The sequence below is a fragment of the Tinamus guttatus genome, unplaced genomic scaffold (assembly GCF_059628265.1).
Source record: "Tinamus guttatus ecotype Peru unplaced genomic scaffold, ASM5962826v1 Tinamus_guttatus_pri_ptg000397l, whole genome shotgun sequence".
Classification (NCBI taxonomy): domain Eukaryota; kingdom Metazoa; phylum Chordata; class Aves; order Tinamiformes; family Tinamidae; genus Tinamus; species Tinamus guttatus.
This window is the reverse complement of record NW_028288931.1, coordinates 2,701,409-2,720,094: the sequence shown is the minus strand read 5'-3', so window position 1 is coordinate 2,720,094 and position 18,686 is coordinate 2,701,409. Positions and strand designations below refer to the sequence as shown.

General features: G+C 54.9%; 1 protein-coding gene across 1 annotated transcript in view; it reads right to left on the bottom strand.

The window, feature by feature from the left end:
- The window catches only part of ARID1A (AT-rich interaction domain 1A), a 53,275-nt gene extending 35,148 nt beyond the window's left edge, over positions 1 to 18,127 (bottom strand). The window contains 2 exon segments of the mRNA XM_088531156.1: positions 16,987 to 17,859; positions 17,862 to 18,127. Of these exon segments, the coding sequence (XP_088387282.1) occupies positions 16,987 to 17,859; positions 17,862 to 18,125 (1,137 nt within the window). The 5' untranslated portion in view covers positions 18,126 to 18,127.
- Positions 18,128 to 18,686: the final 559 nt, after the last annotated feature.

Sequence of the window (18,686 nt, the reverse complement as noted above, 5' to 3'; positions counted from 1 at the left end):
TCCCATTAAAGCACACTTGCACTGGCAGGGCTCTAGGCCGAGCAGCATCGCCTGGTTTAGAGCACGCAGCATCAGGAAGCCCAATCCAAGCCGCTATCCCGGTGCTTTGGGGCGATGTAACTCCACGTGCTTCCCAAAAGAGCCGCCGAAACGCAGCGAGAGCCGACGGATCCGAGCGCTCCCGGGAAGGCTCCGGGAGAGCGGGGCCGGCGCCCGGCTCCTTTTCTGCCGACACGACGTGAGATGGGAAAGGCAGGAGGAAGCGAAGGCCGCGCGCTGGCGGGAACGCGCGAGGATAAATACGGAAAGACCAAACTCCGGCGGCAAAAGGCTGGAGCTTCCCCTCCGGACTGATACATGGGAAATCCTTTCAATAGGAAACCACAGGAGTAGATTACTGTGATTACACTTCAAAAGCCAAGGCCCTGCTACAGAGACACATAATTGAGAAAAAGTGTCGCTTCTTGATCACTGAAGTCCAGACCCCCTGCTTGCACCTCCCTGCATTCACAGAAATTGCCCTATTCTCCCTTCAGTGGCAGAATCTTTGCTGTTTTATAACACCATTAACTACCCAAACTTGGCAAAACACAATTCTGCCACTGGTCTGACTTCCAAACCCAAAAGTGCTTGGCACAGCGCGGAATAAAAACAACCCAAGAAAACACCGATATTTCAATGAAATTTAAGACATTTCCAGACTGCGAACACGTAACGTGAAGCCTGGAGCAAGCTTAAATTGCCCAATTCAAAGCAATGCTCCAAATCAATACTGTAAAGGATGCCAGACCCCTAAAATGAAACAGCACCACAAAAAGCAGCTATTCTTGAAAAATAACAGCAGGGCTCTGGGTGCGCGACCGGGCAGAGACACCCTCCGAAACGTAAAAATCGTCCTGAGCACAGGAACAAACCCAGGGACAGCCAGGCCGCTGCCCTGCAAGGAGACCAGCAACGGGGGAGGCCTTCTGTGCAGGTCTAAGCAGACACCTGGATTTCACGTCCCAATTTTTCTGGACTTCGACTTAGTCAAAGAAAAATTCACTTCTTCAAAGAGCAGTTTGGTTAAAGCGGAGACTTTCTTCCCAGAGTGAAAAGGAGTAAAGAGGCGAAAACCACCTTGGGAGAGCTACACAAGCAGCCCAAACTGCCACAGCCATCGAGAGGAGCCTCATCCTGACCTCCCCCGTCGCCAAGGGAAAAGGGGGAGCTATTTATTGAATTCTCCAGTCTCGACTCAGTATTGCTCTGTTATTGGCAAACCTGGGTATTGGCCACGACTGATTTCCTTGGCTGCTCAATAAAATAAAAAGGCCAAAAAGAGAGGAGAAAAAAAAAAGAAAAAAGGAAAAAAAAAAAAGAGCACCAAGCTCTCACCTTGGATCTGAAATCTTCCCTGAGCAGATTTGCTGTCCGTTTCCAGTGATAAAAAATAATAAAAAGCATTACCGGCTGTTTAACCGAGAGAAGCCCTAATTGATTCCCACAGTAATTAACCTGCATTTTACCTCGGAGAGTGGTAGTTAAGGAAGTCGGCACTGCTATTTATAACTCATCTCAAATTGAGGGCAGACTGCCTAAAATCTAACACATCCCAGCTGTACTCCTGTTTGAACTGGGGCCAAGGGAATTTTTTAAAGCAATCTTGGCACCGAATGAATGACACCACCAGTACGAGAGCGCGTGCGGTTGTGTTGTGCTGACGTAGCCGCGGAGGTGGGATGGCGAGGGAGGGCGGCGGGGGGGCTCCCCGCGCGCGCCGCGATCCCGCCGCGATCCCCGGCCCGTGCCGCGCGCCCGGAGCCGCCCGCCGGGAACGCGGCGCAGGAAACGGCGCTTCCTGCGCAACGCCTCGGAGCCAGGAGCACGTGGCTCATCTGCATGGAAGCAACGCGGCGCCGGGCCCTGCCGGGAAGGTTAGCGCTCGGGAGCACCGGTCACGGAGCAGGCTGCCTGCGAGGACTTGGACCGGCGCCTGATAACCCAGAAAGAGCCGGGAACAGATGGGCAAGGACCCCGGCGGCGGTGGCAGCGCCGGCGCACGTGACCGGCCGCGCGGCCCCGCCGGCACGCGGGGTTGTCTGGCGCCCGCGCGCTGCCGTCGCAAAGGGCCCGCGGGCCCGGACGCGGCGAGCGGCGCCGTGGGCACCGCTGGGGACAGGGGGGACCCGCGAGCCGGACGCGGGCGAGGAGACGGGTGCTACCTGAGGCGAGCGCCGTGAGGCGGCGCCGCTCGCTCCGTGAGGCAGCGCCGCACAGGGCCTGCATGGGGGCCCACACCAAGATGGAGAGAGGTTTCGGGGCCCCTCTCACGCCTTCTACTCCAATGCGAGTCCCATCAGCTGCACCACCCTGGGGAGGAGGCACCACGAACCCTTTCCCTCAAACTAAACCTCGGTCGTGTTTTCAAGGATGCTCTTGCAGCTAAGGCATCAGGAGCCTCAAGGCAACATCAGCGAGATGGGCATGAAATCGTCACCAACTCAGCAGTGCCAAACCCACCGGGGGCAGCGGCACCCGGCCACGCGGCGCACGAAGGAAACGCAGAGCGAGAAGAATCACCCCCAGCATCACGAACCACACACAGTTCGCACTGACCCACAAGTGTGGGAAGCCGAGAGTTCCACCTCCCAAACCGCAGCCAGTGGCAACCTGGCAGCGCAGAGCAGGGGAACTGGGACGGGGGACGTGGAGACCCGCAGGGCCTTCCAGCACAGCCGAACTCGGCCGCGTTCCCCCTCTTGCGCTTCAGCCACTTTCCTGCCTTGCCGTAACTTCTGAAACCCCCAACACAGGCAGCTCGAGCTCCCCCGTGACTAGTCTGAAGAGCTCAAGTTGGGAAATGAGCCCCAACTAACAACAGGGAGCAAACAAGGGTCGCCCATCCGGTCGGGAACGCTTTCATGCCGTCTATTCGAGACACGAGCGGCTGCGCTGGCGTCAGGAGCCCAGCCTGATCTCACTACCTTTTATAGCCTTCTGAAGGACCTGCGTACCCAGTTGTGCTTCCTTGCCCCTCTTCTTGGGGCTGTCCGTTTTTAAAAAGAAGTGGAAGAAGCTAAGGTGAAATTAGGATAAAAAAAAGGAAAAAAAAAATCCTCCTGTAATAGATGACGATGCCCCCAAAAGACAAAGACTTAGAAAACCCCGTTAGAAGTAATCACCGTGTGAACGCTGAACCAAGTATCCCAGTGGGATAGTAAAGCTAGAGATGTGTTTTATTCAGAGCATCACAGAAGCGTGCACTTCCTTTTTTAAAAAAAAAAAAAAAAATCCCTCCCCTTTTTAAACTCGAGAAACGCAGCAGCTGCCTGCAGCCCCCGGCCGAACCAGGACACCAGGCAGGGCCGCAGCACCCGCTGCTCGCTCGTCCTGCGCCCGCCGCTGCGGGAAGGTCCCTGGCAGACTAAGGTCAGCATCTCCAGGAGGAAATAACTGAATCCCTGGAGGTATCGACTCTCCTGTAGGAATTTGAGGGACACAGCCAATTTTAGAAGAGCTACAGAAGAGTAAACCGAACATGTGGTCCCCTGCGTGCTGGAATATAATTTAGATTTTAATACACAACCAGTGAAAAGTTCATCTCATTCCCCGCAATGTCATTACCGGTTACTAGTGCCTGAATAACTGAGCTCTGTTTAATAGTTTCAGTTCTGCAACTATGAGGAGTTTGGCTTTTCTTAGGATTTTTTCAGTAGACCAGAGTTTGACTAAACATACTTTCTATTCCTCTAATAATCTGCTAGCACACAGGCCTCGGAACAGGCTAACGAAATCAACTTCATACACAAAGGGGAAAAAGGAACATTTTCTAACTGACTTCACTCACCTGCTGTGACCAAGGGTTACTTGGAGCTCCTGTCGATTTTAAATCAGCCCTATTCAATGTTGCTCCTTTCTTTGATAAATATTTACTGCATAGGTTTCTTTTGGGAGATTTTCTGTAAATCCATGATACTAAGTTTTCCCAGTGAAAAAAAGATGAGTAAGTTTTCTCAGAACAGCTATTCAGACTTGCATCTTCCTGGTTTAAACATAATACAGTAATTACCCTATTAACATTTCTCCGCAAGGGGCCAGTCCACACATCTCGGAGGACTTTCCTAAGCACCGTGCTTACTAATATTCTTCAAATTGATTAAAACTGACCACAGTTTTGCTTACAGGGTATAGCATTAAAGAACACTTTGTTCTTAAAAGAAGTAAATGGGGAAAAAGATCTTCAGCTTTAATCTTCCTCAGCAACAACTCAAGTTCGCACCCAAGTATGATGAGGGCTCTTTGATTTCTTTGTCTTGGAAAAGTGGAAAAGGGCAGCAGGGTGCCCAGAGAGCCTCTGTCCTAACGGAGCGCATTTGTCCATCTCATCTTTCCCTCCAAGCTTGGCTTTAAGCCCCCTTAGCAAATCCAACAAATCCTACTTACCAAAGCTCTAGATTTCAGGTCCTTTCTTCAGCCAGTCATTGCCCTTGACACACAGCCCTGCTGCTTATCACACCGCGTTATTTAGGTATCTCTCTGTATTATTTCAACAGCTATCACATTTGAAGATGACAAACAACTGCTTTTCTGCGCTCCTCGGAAGCTCCTTGAAGGCAGATGCATACTTACAATAACGGGGTATTTTACTTTATTTCTGAAAAGCTGCTCTACCAAAGGACCTGGCGGACAGTGTACACTGCCCTGGGTGACGGGGGAGCGCTGTTCTTCCTCCTCAGCAATGATGCCTCTTCTTCCTCAGCAAAGAGGCACCGAATTGGATGCAGGAGCTGTCACTACTTACAAGCTGCTTCTGACCAACACTGTTTGCTAAATTAGCAGCAGTCTGAATTAACGAAGGGTTATGATTCTTATGCAACAGGTGGGAACTAGCGACATTTTCAGACATTTCGGAGTTAGGTAACTGGCAACGTGCTCGTTCTTGAACTTCAGTTCATTTTAGAAGCACCCTATTTGGTCAATTCAGTCCCAAATTTCTAAAGCGCCCCTGCCCTCCCTTTCCCAAGCAGTCTTCCAAGCACCTGCACGCCATCCAAAAAGCAGCATCTCAGCTCCGCGGGAGACGACCCCAAAAAACACGCGACAGTTGTAATGAGGTGATGCTCCTTTTATGATGGAAAGAAACTTCCTTCCTGAATATTAAATCAGGCTTTGGGTTTAGCCAACATCCTACATCTGCTCTAATGAACTGGAAGCAAGTCAAGGAAAAGGCAGCTCGGGGTCTGATTACAGCGTTTTCGTTCCAGGCCTCCTCACGCGCTAGGAGGAGCGCGCAGGCTCCCGCTGTACCACAGCGATGGGACCCGGCCAAGAGCAAGCCGTAAAAAAGGCAAGAGGAGGAAGGGCTCGGATGGAAGAGCAGAATTAATCTAAGTGTCACCACTATTTAGGTGATCTAATTTCAATCACTCAGAGTCCAGCTGCTCCAGATCGCTAGCAAGATGCAAAATACTCCCACTAAGCACTCCCGAAACCCTTCGAGGGCTCCGGAAACCCCGTAAAGCCGTTCAGACGAACGCAACCTGCGGCAACCTCCGGTCACCACCATCCAGCTAATTCTCCAAAAGCCCTGTTTCCTCTCAAATAAGCAATACAGTCCTCGAAGATGGATGTCTTTTGATGCTGAACGCTGCTGACATGTCATTTGTCCTCCAAAGCTTCAGGGCTGAAGGGAGATCCAAGACAAAGAGGCCTCGGTAGAGTTTACTTCCCACAGCAAAGTACGTTTCATCAACTCATTAAAAGCCCCTACGTGTGCAGAAACCCAAGCTGTCCCAGCGCACGTTCCAAACTCAGGGCACCTTCAGCCCCTTCCTCCTAACTTTCTACAAAGAATTCACCATCACCTGCATCACAAACCATTCGCTCGCCCTCCAGAGCATCGGAGTAGACCCCGAGTTTGCGCGGATCCAACTTCTCCCACACCGAAGCAACAAAACAGCGAAGCCGCAAGCAGCGCAGAGGGAAGTCACGGGTCGGGCTGCCTGTCACGCAACCGTAGCAGGGGAAAGGATACAGTTAGATTGCAGAACTAAGGGCATCCACATTGTGACTGTACTATATTAGACATTTCTGTTATTTTTCACCCCTGCCTTCATTTTTCACCTATCAAACAGGAATAAATGCGCATTACAGGTTTCTACCCACCAGGGCCGTTCAGAAAGGAAAAGCTGTGCTTGGACATTTTGGACTTTTGCCTTCCTCGTCTTTCACCAGGGGAACGGGTGGCTGGAAGGCTCCCCATGAACGCATTCCCACGACTGCTCCCCACGCGGAGCTGGGAAGGACGGAGGCCGGAGGAGCAGCTCGGGGCTCTGGAACGGGCAGCTCCTCCGAGCTCCCGGCTCCGCGGCCGCAGGACGCTCCAACGGCGGTCGCCAGGCTCCTCGGAGCGGCAGCTCGGCACACGCAGCTCCATCTTGTCCAGCGCAGCCGCCTGCCGCAGCGAGGGCTGCGTGTCGGGGCCTGCAGCTTCTCCAGGCTGCGTCGCACTCGCGGGCGCTGCTGCACGGTCTGAGCTCATCGAAAAGCACGAAGGAAGCCCCAAGTCATCCAAGAAGGCCGCGTTTTGGAAACAATCTGCGGAATAAACAGCCCACCTTGCAGCCAACAACGTACAGAACTCCACGCTCCTCCTGCGGCCACCTCAGAGCTGCTGCCTGCTGGTGAAGCTCCCATCCCAAGGGCACAATCCACCCAAGGGGGCTGCGGCAACGACCTGCTAATCACAGCCCCAGTATCTCCAGCAGACTCTGGGTACAGATTAGCAGCTGATGTTGGCCCCACATTGTGCACCTCACTAGGATTAATCCCAGTGGCACCTCGTTAATGGGCACTTTAGTGCTCCCTAAACACTGTCCGTCCCTCCCGGCTCCACCCTGATATTTTACAGAAGGGACCCAACACGATACAAGGTAACACAGCTCTGTTTTGATGAAGTTATTTCCCCTCTCACTATAGCTGCTGATAAATTTGCAAGATGTTTTTGTGGACTTTGTGGAGTGCTCTTTTATCTTAGCCTTAAAATTTCAGGCTCCACTTTGGTTCCATGGAACACAAAATACTTAAAACTGCAGTAATGGCAAGATATCACCTGCATTTACCAGTGATGCACTGATAACTGCAGCAAACGACAACCAATTTCCAGGATTCTTAACTGAAAAATCTACTTGCACCCAGGAAGCAGAGCTGCTGCCCTGCCTGGGCTGGGACAGGAGGTTGGAGGAGATGAACAGACCACGCAGGCAAGAAAATTAAAAGCTGCAACCAAGTAGGTGCTCAGGAAGCAGTGAAGACACTGGTAAGGCCTTCACTAGACCAACACTGCTCTGATTCAGGAACGTTACTCATGACAAGCCTGACACAAATCCCAACTCTACAGTGACACAAGGTCACGGTTGTTCAAAACGAACCAAAAAACCCACAGCCTCGTGCAGCTGGCCAGAGCGATACCGAGGCCTGGGTTTCACAGCCCCACAGCAGCTCCTCGCCCAGGGCTTCTCTCCCATCTCTGCCCAGAGCTTCCAGCTTCTTCTCAAGGCAGCGAGCACGGCGGGGAGCTGTTTGGCAGGCCGAGAGGAGCGCGTGGCTGCTGAGAACGCACCGAAATCCCGAAGCGTGCCAATGCCACGGGGGGAGGAGGGCCAGCCGGCGCCGCGAGCTCCGCGCTGGTTTGGGGAACAGGTAGAACAAGAAACCGTGAGACAACTCGTAGGAGAAAAGGAAAATGAGACACGGCTGCGCCTTGACAGCAGCGACAGCTCGGAACGGCTTATTGCCATTTACAGAGAGATGCGACGCGCGTCGAACGTTAGCGCGCGTTGACCATCGGCGCAAGCGTTACTGTTGTGCTGCCACTACACACGCTCAACGCGCTCCACGGTCATCGTTAGTGCCCATACACCTCCACTCTGAAGCTCAGAGCCAAATCACACCCCTGTTCTCTGTTACAAAACACCCAATAAATTATTTTCCAACGCATTTGGACGCTAGATTTAGCATCTTGCTCCAGAGAAGGGAAGGCAAGAGTTAAGGACCAGAGCACGGTCCAGAACCTCCGAGGAGCACGCAATTGCTTGGGGATATTTCATAGAACACTAATCACTTCATCTGATTTTAATTCCTGACACCAAATCAGCATATAGCTTTTCAAAGGAAATCTTGTCCTAGATTGCAAGGTAATCAATCACAATTAACGCGGAAACAAGCTTTTCCATCACTGTCATGCCTTGTGAACCGAACAGGAGGGCCAGCAAAGGCATTTTCGCAGTATCTTTAGTGTCCAGGCAGGGAGGATAACTCAGGAGAGGCCTGACAGCCGCTTCCACACATCCAAGAGCAGAGAGAAGCTTCAGCCAGGCCTTGCGCTTCTCCTCCAGAGCATTACCTCAACGAGGCTTTTTATGCCATTTCTATTAAGAACCTCCATCCTGATCCAGGATTAGCTCACGCGTTACCTGAGAGTCATTTCCCCTCGAACGTACCCTATTCCAGGGGAGCCAAATTCTGCCCTCGGAAAAGCCACAGGCAACCAGAAGGAACATTTCCAGCGAGATGATTTTTCCTAAAACCAAAGGAAACTGTTCCAGGTGTAATCCCATGCCCAGAGAGAAAGTACGATGGAGCAGTTACAGCATTAACCTTGATTTTGTGAGATGCGGCTTTTAGTCCCTGCTCCGAACATTCCCTATGCAGCAAATCGCAGGGTTTAGAGGCAAGGAAAAGCCATCTGAAAAGTGAAGAACTGCACTTACTAGCTTCACAGGTATATCATGACATATATATATATATATATATATATATATATCTCGTGAAAGAGTAGGAGAGACTTTGATATTTAGATGGTTCCTATCACACTAACACCCAATTACCCACGCACAATTAGAGAAGATGTCCAAGTCTGCAGCACGTAGCAGCTGCCCTGGGCCCTTTCCAGGGGCTCCAAAGCACAGTAATTATCACGAGTCCCTGATGCCACAGTAAGCAAATGAGTTTGTTTTTTTTTTCTTTTTTTTTAAATAAACAACCAAACAAAACCACACACCCACCCGACGCAAAGGGCCGGACTGGGGCCACACGTGCAGCCCCGGTGCCACAACAAGGCACGTGGTCACACTCAGCAAACTGCCCTTCAGCACAGAGACTTCTTGGTCAGCAACGCCAGCCCCCGGCTCCGAGATATTAAAGAAAAGAGAAAATCAAGTTATATCTCATGGCAGCACTCCCATCACTTCAATACAGTCCCTACACACAGGTAAGAACTTTCCTTCAAGGTATTTCACAAGCTTGTCTCAGGGAAGACCACCTCTTGTCCGGCACCAGCTTAATTATTTACATGCAGTTAATGAATACCAGATTCTCCTCCTAAACTTGTACAGGGTGCATAGTCCTACAGTCATTTGGACTTTAAATCCATCATTAGACTGTTACGAAGAACAAAACTCAGAGCGAGTAGAGGAAGGATCCCACACTGCCAGGAAAAGCTATTTATAGGGCCGGGACCCTGAGGACACTCAGGTAGCAGAGCGGGACAGTCCATCCCTTCAAAAGGATCCCGGACAAGCACCAAAACCTTCAAGTCTAAGGAGACGTTTTGCAATTTAACTGGCAGCTTTATCCCAAGGAGCCTGCAGAAAGGGAGAAAGCCCCATGTTCATAAAGCAGGTGACCCCCTTCTCCTGCAGCTGCTCCCCCCTATCCAAAGGGACAAGAACAGAGTAAAGGACACGAAGACAAGAGCAGAATAAATGTAAATAAGGATGACTGGGAGGATTTTTTGTAATGTTAGAGAGAGCAAAGCAGCACAGGCGGCAAGGCCGGGTGCCCCGCGGCACGGCTGGACGAGCCGGGCGCTCGGGTCGGGACGCAGAGCTCAGCGACGGGGCTCAGAGCCGCACGGGCAACGGGCCACGGAGCTTCTGCAGGAGGCCAGAGCCCTCGGACCGGAACCGGTGCCCCCCGCGCGGAGACGCAGGGCCCGCGCGGAGCACGTGCGGCCACCGCAGAGCGGCACCGAAGCGCGACCCCCCGGCTGCGCGGGGCCGTCTCCCACGGCGGCGGCGGGAGCCGCAGCTGAGGCTGTGGCCTGGGCACGGGATTTAAAACATTCCTGTTCAGTTATTCACGGGCAAGTTGCCAGCGCCGTGCTGACATCAGAAGGGAAACGGTGATTTTCAGAGTTTCTCTTAGTCAGACCTGCAAGAAATTTCACAAGCGAGGGGGGAAGTACTTGTTTTAAGTCTCCCCTGGGGAAATTCCAGAGTCCTCCTCACTTCAAAAGCTGCTCCTTGAGAAGAGTCGCAGAATTTCTCAGGACGGAAAGTCGCAGCTACGGTCGGCCCCGCGCAGCCGCTGCCACCGCTCTCTCCTCCCAGCCTCCTCCAGGACATCGCTGTCACCTCCCAGCAAAAAATGACAAAGTTATTCCTCAGGTTTGTCACGTGGCCAGAAACTCCCAGGTTGGCACGAAATCCAGGGCAGAGCCACAGCGGGACCCGGCGCACAGGGGACCAGGGCTCTGGGGTCTCCCTCGGCTTCTCCGGAAAGCGCTCCTGCCTCCGCCTCGCAGCTCGGTGGGATAGTTTAGGCACAAGATTAATTACGTAGCAGCAACAGGAAGTTACGCAAGTTTGGAAAAAAAAATAGTAGCAATTTAAGTTGTCCTTGAAAGAGGTTCAGTTGCTAAAGTTAACTTAAGGAAATAACATGCTGGTTACTCCATAAAGGGCCACAGACTCTAATGGACCAGGAGGATTTGCAGGGTTACTTACACGAACTGATTTTTCATGGGAATTTCACAGGAATTAACACACAGGCACTCACTCACCCTCCTAACAGGAAGTTTTTCACTTTAGTGTTTATGGAATGAAACAAATCCCTTCTTCCCTTGCTCCTACTCTTTTTTCACCCTTTTCTCTCCCCTCCAAAATAAAAAGGAACGAGATCAGGTATCAGACTCTAGCTACAGCTATCATTTTACTCTGAACATACAAAGCAAAGACTTTTTTATTAAATTTACCTACCATTATGCAGCATCTTTTACATTTTGCTCCAGAAAGCTCATGCCTACATTGTGTAAATACTTACTGAGCTGTCACTTAAAACTCAGGAGTACTCCAGAAAGGAAGGCAAACTCGGAAATGCTCCTCTCGAAGAATTCCACAAAACCCCAAAAAACGCTCAAGCTGCAGGACTGATCTGCTGAGCCCCAACACTGGGAGTGCAGGTGCACAGAGGAGTAAGAAAAAGGAACCTCTCCCTCATCCATATGGTAATATATATTATCATCTGCTTAAGGCGCTACAGGAACAACTAATATATGTGCATGAGATGAGTCCTGAGAGAAGCGACTCCTCCTGTTCCAGCCCGGCTTCTTCTCCTCCACAAGCCTCTCCGGGCAGCTTTGGATGCTGCTTCTTTAAGTGCACAGCTTCATCAAGGAGGTCTTCCCCATGCATTTAACTAAAACTATATACTAGGGAGGAGTGACGGGTCCGCTCTTGCGGGACGAGACCCGGAGACCAACATTCCGGGACCTGCCTTGCTGGGCCCCGGCGAGGCCACCTTGAGCCCCTCTGCTGCAAAACAGTCCCTGGAAGAGCTCGAGACTTCAGGAAGCCCAAGTTTCCACACATCTTCAGCCCCAAGACCAAGAACACACTTAATAGCGTGGAGCTGATGTGTGATTTACAGAGGGGATTCACCCGGGATCGATTCGGGGCTGCAGCAGGGGCGTGCGGGGAGCCCCAGCCGCTCTGCTCCTCTTCCCGCTCCGCGAAGATGCCAACGAGGCGCCGTCCACCCTGCTACCACCGCCGAGGAACAGGCACAGAGCAGGGACCCGGGCGGCGCGCGGCGGTTTCGGTCCAGCGTGCCAAGGAAAACTGCCTTTTTTCTCTCCAATCCCACCTGTCATTCACTCCTAGCTGGAGATTTACTGCTTTGGCTAACAGGCATCTAGGATAACGTTTCCAGCAGCATGTACATAACCCTCTGATAAGCTAAGGGCTGAATTTCTTGAAACCAGCACCTGACAGAAGAGCTTTTGCAGAACTTTTTTTTTTTTTTTTAAATACTTTCTTCCTCCTTCCCTGAAAACACCCTGTTTTTTTCCTCCCACCGGAAAGAAAAGGGCAATACTATTTTGCATCCACACCGGTAAGTTTAAGGTTCCTTCCAGAAGGGAAAGCAAGGGGCCACAACAGCACCACTGAATACTCCGAGTTCATCTTTCTTCATTTCCACCTGCCTTGGGTTTCTGCTCTGCTCCAGCTGCTGCTCGGGAGTTTCGAGCCCTCTTGGCAGGAACCGGGCAGCGACCGGCTCCCGAGCTGCTCCCCATGGCAATCCCTCGCACGGGAGCTGCGATCCAGAACATCCACCTGGCCAGACACAGCACTGCAAACCCGCCGAGGCAGAGCAGGAAAGGGCAGCGCTCTCCGCTCACACTCGAATCCCGGACATCAGGGATTCAGATGAGCGGGGTTAACAACAGGATTTCCAAGTTGGTGGTGTTCTTTGGAAAGAGGAGGAAGAAAAACGGGGGAAAAGTTGCACAGGAGATAAAAAAAAGAAAAAAAAAAAAAGTTTAATAGTAGCACTATTTAGCTTAATTTTAAACTTTAGTTCCTCTCTGAAGGAAATATTCTGGGATCTTGATAGGATCTTTGTGTTAATACTCCTTATAATGTAGCGTTCATTAACGAGCGCTCTCAAACAAGACTATGGAAAACAAATTAACCATGAATTTACTAAACTGAAGAGAGCAGCAAGGCACAGATTTACTGGAACATTTGACTCCCATGCTTCCTCCAACCCCAATTTCTAGTCTGTCTAAAAACAGGGAAGAAGTTCAGCAAAGCTCAAAGGTCACTTAGAAAAGTGTGATGCTAAAACTTCTGATAACCAGAAGGAATTCAACTGGGCAGTTTTAGGAAACTGGAAAGTAATTTAGCAAAAAACTATGGCCCAAAACAACCTTTCACAACTGCAAGAGACTCCCCGGGAAGAAACCTCCTTCATCCAGGAAACAGCCAAGCAGGGACAGTGCCTTGGAGCCACCCTTGGTAAAAGGCAGGCGGGAAGCACGGCCAACCCCTGGGCAAGGCCGAAACACGGTGCCATTTGCCCCAAGACAAACCCAAGGACAGGAAAGAGGAGCTCGAGGGGAGAGTTGAAACGAGACGGGCTGGTCCGGGCCCCAGTGGACACCAGGCACCGAAAAAGGAGCATCACCACAACAGGATTGCGGGACCAGAACATCTTAAGAGAATCGAGCAACACTTGGGTTGCCTGGAAAAGCAACCCAGGAAAACCTGCGGCGCCCGCTTTCAAATTAACTAGATCCGTCTTTACGACGACTTTCAAATACTGCATTTTTCCAACACAGAAAAGGCCTAAAATTACTGCTCATCTGGAGCTGCGTCTCACCGCAGAGGGAGAGGAGGCTCCGCTCTTTTTTGCTGGGAAAACCGAGTGTTTCCCACACCCCGGAGCCGTCCAAGGCCTCCTAGCATTACAATGCTAAGCAAGGAAAAACCCCCGCGATAAAAGCCAACAGGAGCCAGGTCTCGATTTCAGATTCCAAGATATCACAGCTCATTGGCAACGCTGAGCCATTTGGTGCCAATTTAGCTTAAAAACCATATTTTCAACAACATTTTTCATGCCTCACTTGCTACTGATGTTGAGATCTAAGTCAACAAAAAATAGTTATTGTATGGCAGCGGGCCCGGAAGAGTTTTTTTTATTAAACATACCATTTTTAAACGGATTTTGCTGAACTTATCAGAGGCCTAGAGATGTCAGTGCACCTCTGGGAGGTTATCCACCATGTGAATGTTTAATGCAATCCAGAGGCATCTCCCGTTACAGGAGATGCCGTTTGCTGGAGCGAGAGCTTCTTCCACGAGAGATGCTCACGGAGCACAGGGAGGGCAGGCACCTCCAAAGGCGTTTGCTCCAAGCCTGCAGGCACCAGAAAAGCCAGCTGGATATCAGGAAGGGCTACGGACTCTGTCGGGGACGGGGAGGAAGAGGAGAAACGCATGACAGAACCGTTAGCAAAATGGAAAAACTGAAAACAAAGAGCCCCAGGGCTGGTTTCCTACCAGTCATTCCCACAGCAAACCACAGATTTCTCATCCCACACTGTGCCGAAGAGGCAGGCTGATCTCTTGACCCCGCTCCGCAGTTCCCAGCTCTAAGTCATCAGGAAAAAAAAACCTGTGAATTCCCTGGTCCTCTATGCCAGCCTCTAGGAACGCCGGATCACTGGTCACCGCTCTCATGAGCGATCCTCGCTCTCCCTGCCGCCCGGGCTCCACGCGAGCGATCATAATTTCAATTTATTACCGGAAGTATTCTGCCAAAACAACTTTCACGCCAGAAATTACTTCACTTTTCTTGATGAGCGATGTGAAGAAACTCCTCTCGTGGCATCATTCATAAATCCTAATGAGTTTACAGAATACAAGGCACTTCTTCTTTTCTGCGTTATCCTTCTTCCTCTCCCCCAGACCTTACGTTTTCTGTCCCAAACACGCCTGGAAGGAGGAAGCCCACGCTATCCTCCCAAGCCTGCACCTAGGGATGCTTCTCCGTCTGGTTTTCAGCCAGATGGATTAAATCCTCCTCTCACTCTCCTAGACTTTCTCCAAGTCACCCGTCAAGGCCCCGTGTTGCTGCCTGCAGCACAAGATGAAGACAAGACAAGCTCAAGCTCTAAACTCTGCCAGGCTAGGGAATATAACAGAGTTCACCAAAAGTCAGAACAGGAGTGTTACTACTCATGAACCATTTCTTGTGGGCAGCACAGATGACGCGGGGAAGCTTTCACAACGCTGGATAAGTCTGTTTTAGTTTTATTTTTCTAGAAACAAAAAGGAACCGGCAGTTTGAGTCCAATGTTCCTTGGCACAGAAAGGGCTTGGTAGTTCTGCTTGTATTTTTACAAACCTATCAGGACAAAACAAGTTTCTTTATTTGTAAATTCAGATCAGAATTGTGACAGAAAAGCACTTTTGCCTGATACACTCCCCAAGGAAACATCTCCTTCAAAGCTCAACCTGACACCGTGTTTTAGCACCCATTTCATCCAGGCTGAAGTTTTACGGGATATGAAAAGTGCCCCCAAGTAACCGCACCAGCTTCCATGACACTTCAGCAAGTTTCTCACGGGTCTTCGGACAACCAAAACCTTCACTTGGAGTAGTCAGAGACGCGCTAGGAACAGCCGTTCGACACTTTGATGCCCGCAGCAGGAATAAGATCCAGCCTACTAGAAAGTGCCACTTCCACCCGATGGAAAAGCCACCTAAGGAACTCTGGACACAGGTCTTGCCTTCAGCAATCACAGAGCAAGAACTGAGCAGTTTTCAGACCGACGCCAGAGAAGGACCGAGCAAGAAGGGACCCTCTGCAGGCCGCACGTTGCGCTCCGGGGTATCAAATGGTCCTGACTTGGGGCTCCAAGATAGCCCAAGAAACAAAAGGTGCGTTGATCCCGCACCAGGCATGTCTAAACACAGCAAGTTACCCGGTTTTCATCGCATTTTCAGATATTAGACCCCAGCACCACTTTTCCCTCTACCTAAACACATCCAGTGGGCACGACTCCTCCTCTGCACATTTTCCGGCCTTCCATGTTTCCAGCAAACGACTAATTCCAGCTGTGCAGTAACAGTCGTGATTTCACACGACTTGGTTCTAGCACTTTGATGAAAAGCGAAGAGCTACGGCACTGCTGAACTTGACCTTAAGAACGATCGCGACATTCGCAATATGTCCCTTTATTAATGAAAAGGGGAGTGACGCTGCCAGGGCTTACTCCACACAAGCAAAAGGGCAGTTAAACGTGCCCTAATATCTACAGCTAGAGGCTCAAGACTCGGATACGTTAAAGCCTCTCTTAGGTGCAAACTAGCAACTGACCATTTTTTTGCGATACAGCCCCAAATTCGGCTGTGGTTGCTGCTTTTGTCTCCTTGACGCCTTCAACCTGCCCCAGAGCCTGTCCGCCCGGAGCACGCGGTGCGGCCTCGCGGCATCCCGGGCGCCGCGCGACTCCGAAGGCTCCGAAAGGCGCCGGGGAGCGCGCGGTGCCACGGCCTCCTCCGGCACCGACGGGCTCTCCTCAAGGTCACGGGCGGCACCAGGGCGAGGGGGACGAAGCGGCAGCGCTGGGGGAGCGTCCGAAAGCGGCGGCGGGTCCGGGTCCGTCGGAAAAGCGGAGCGTGGAAGTTTTATGAGCTCATCGGGATGGTTGTGCCATTACATCAGAGGCAATTATAAATGGCCAAGAGCGGCGGCGGGGGAGCCAATCAGCGCGCGGCGAGGATGTCAACCTAAGACCAACTGTCTCCTGGCTTTGACAGAAGGATTTTACCTCCATAATTCAAATCCCAAACCCAAGCGAGCCGCGCTCGCCGCTCCCGCCGCCGAGCCGCGAGCCGCCGCCAGCGGCCGACGTGGCCCCGGCCCGCGCGCGCCCCGCTGCCCGGCGGCCCCGCGGAGGCTGGGGGTGACCCCGGGACCCCCCGGGCACCCCTCCGGTTGGGACCCCCCGCGCCGGGGGTGGCCGTGGGGGGCTGAGGGGGTGGCGCGAGGGGAAGCCGGGCACGGGCCGCGGCGCTGGGGCCTGCGGCTGCATCGAGCTGGGCCGCAGGGCGCCCCGCGCCCCCCGCTGCCGCCCCCGGCCCCGCCGCGCGGTGCCCCCCGCTCTCGGCGTCCACGGCGGCCCCCGGAGCGGCGGGCGGGCAGGAGGCGCCCGCCCGGGAGCCCCGCACAAAGACCGGCAAGGGAGGAAGGGAAGGCGGCGAGGCAGCCATTTTAGAGAGCCAGAGCAGCGCAGACAATGGCAGCGCCCCGGCGGCGCCGGCCCGGCGGGGGGACCCGCCGCGAGAGCCCCGCGCGCGCCCCGCGCCGCCCCCGACGGCCCCTCGCCCGCTCCCCTCGCGGCCCCGGGCGCGCCCCCGGCCGCCCCGTTACCTGCTGGCTCCTGCCGAGGCTCTGTCCGCCGCCGCCGCTGCTGCCGGGGCTCATGGGCGCGTGGTGGCTCCTCGGCGGGGCCCCGGCGGCCGCCGCGGCCCAGCCCTGCCCGCTGCCCCCGCCGTACTGCGAGACCATGTCCGCCGCGGCCGGGCCCTTGGCGGCGGCGCCGCCGTCCTGCGGCCCGCTGCTATAGTCGCCCGCGGGGTACCCCTGGTAGCCGCGGGCGGAGCTGGGGGAGGTGAGGAGCTGGTTGAGGGTGGGGGTGGCCGTGGGCTGCGGGGTGGCGCCCCCTCCTCCTCCTCCGCCCGCGCCGCCGGCGGCCGAGGGCCCCATGACCCCGAAGCGCTGCTGCGAGAAGGCGGCGGCGGGCGCCTTGGCGGCCGCTTGCGCCGGGCCCTGCGCGCTGCCCCGGGGGGAGCTCAGGGCGTAGGCCTGGGGGGGAGGCGGGTAGGAGCCGGCGCTGCGCCCGGCCCCGTAGTACGAGTTGTACTGGTGGTTGGGGAAGCCGTGCTCGGCGGCGCCGTGCGAGTTCTGCGGAGGGGGCGGCCCCGCCGCGGCGGCGGCCGCGGCTCCCGCCGGCCCCGGGTAGGGCTGCTCCAGGCCGCCGCTCTGCAGCGCTGCCATGCCAGGGCTTTGTTGTCCGCCATGTTGGTGGAAAGCAGCGGCGGCGGCCGCGGCGGCAGCAGCCTGCGCGCCGCGGCCGTAGGGCTGCCCGAAGCCGTAGGCTGGCGGGGGCAAGGCGGCCGGGTGGGACGGGGGAGGCTGCTGCGGCGGCGGCGGCTGCTGCGGCGCCCCCACCCCGTCGCTGCTGCCGCCGCCGCCGCCACCGGGCGGCTCCGGGAGGTTATTGTTCAGGGTGGCGGCGGCAGCGGCGGCCTGGGGCCCGCGTTCCCGTTCGAGCTCTTCAGGTCGGGCTCGGCCCCTGCGCCCCCTCCGTTGCTCTCGGCCCCGTCCTGCAGCTCCTTCCCCGGGGGGCCCTCGCTCTCCGCCTGCTTCTCGCCGCCGCGCTCCGCCGCCGCCTCACCGCCCGCCTCCTCCGGGGCGCACTCCCGCTGCTGCGCCTCCGCTTTCTTCAGCTCCGACGGGGCCGGGGCGCCCAGGCTGCTGGCGGCGGCGGGGGCGACCTGAGCAGCCATGATAACCCCCCCCCCTCCCCACCCAGCCGCCCCCCCGCCCCGGACCGGTCCCCCCCCCCGAGCTGCTCCCTGCCTGGCCGGCCGGCGCGGGGCCTCGCTGCTCTGCTGCTCCCCGCTCAGGCGGCGGCGGGCTCTTCAGGGCAGCGGGGGCTCATTCCCCCCCGGCCTGGCTGGCGAGGCGGGGAGGGCTCCGCTGGGCTGGGCTTCCCGGGGCCTGGCCCCGCTTGTACCTCCTCGGTTGCAGCCGGCGGAGAAAGGGGAGGAGGAGGGGGGGGGGAGAAAGGAGGAGAAGCGGGGGGGGACCCGGGACGGGGCTCCCGGTGCGGGAGAGGCGGGAGGGAGGGGGGGGGCACGGCGGGCGGGCGGGCGCCGTCCCTGAGCGGGGCCGAGCGGCGGCGGGGCCGGGCCGGGCAGGGCTGGGTTGGGCTGCGCGGCGCGCGCGGCGCCTCCCGACTCCGCTCCGCGCCGAGCGCCGCTCACTCCGACACGAGGCTCGGCGCTGCCATTTTACCCAGCGCCGCAGCCGCCCGCCAAACCCGGAGCGGAGCGCGGCGCCGCGCG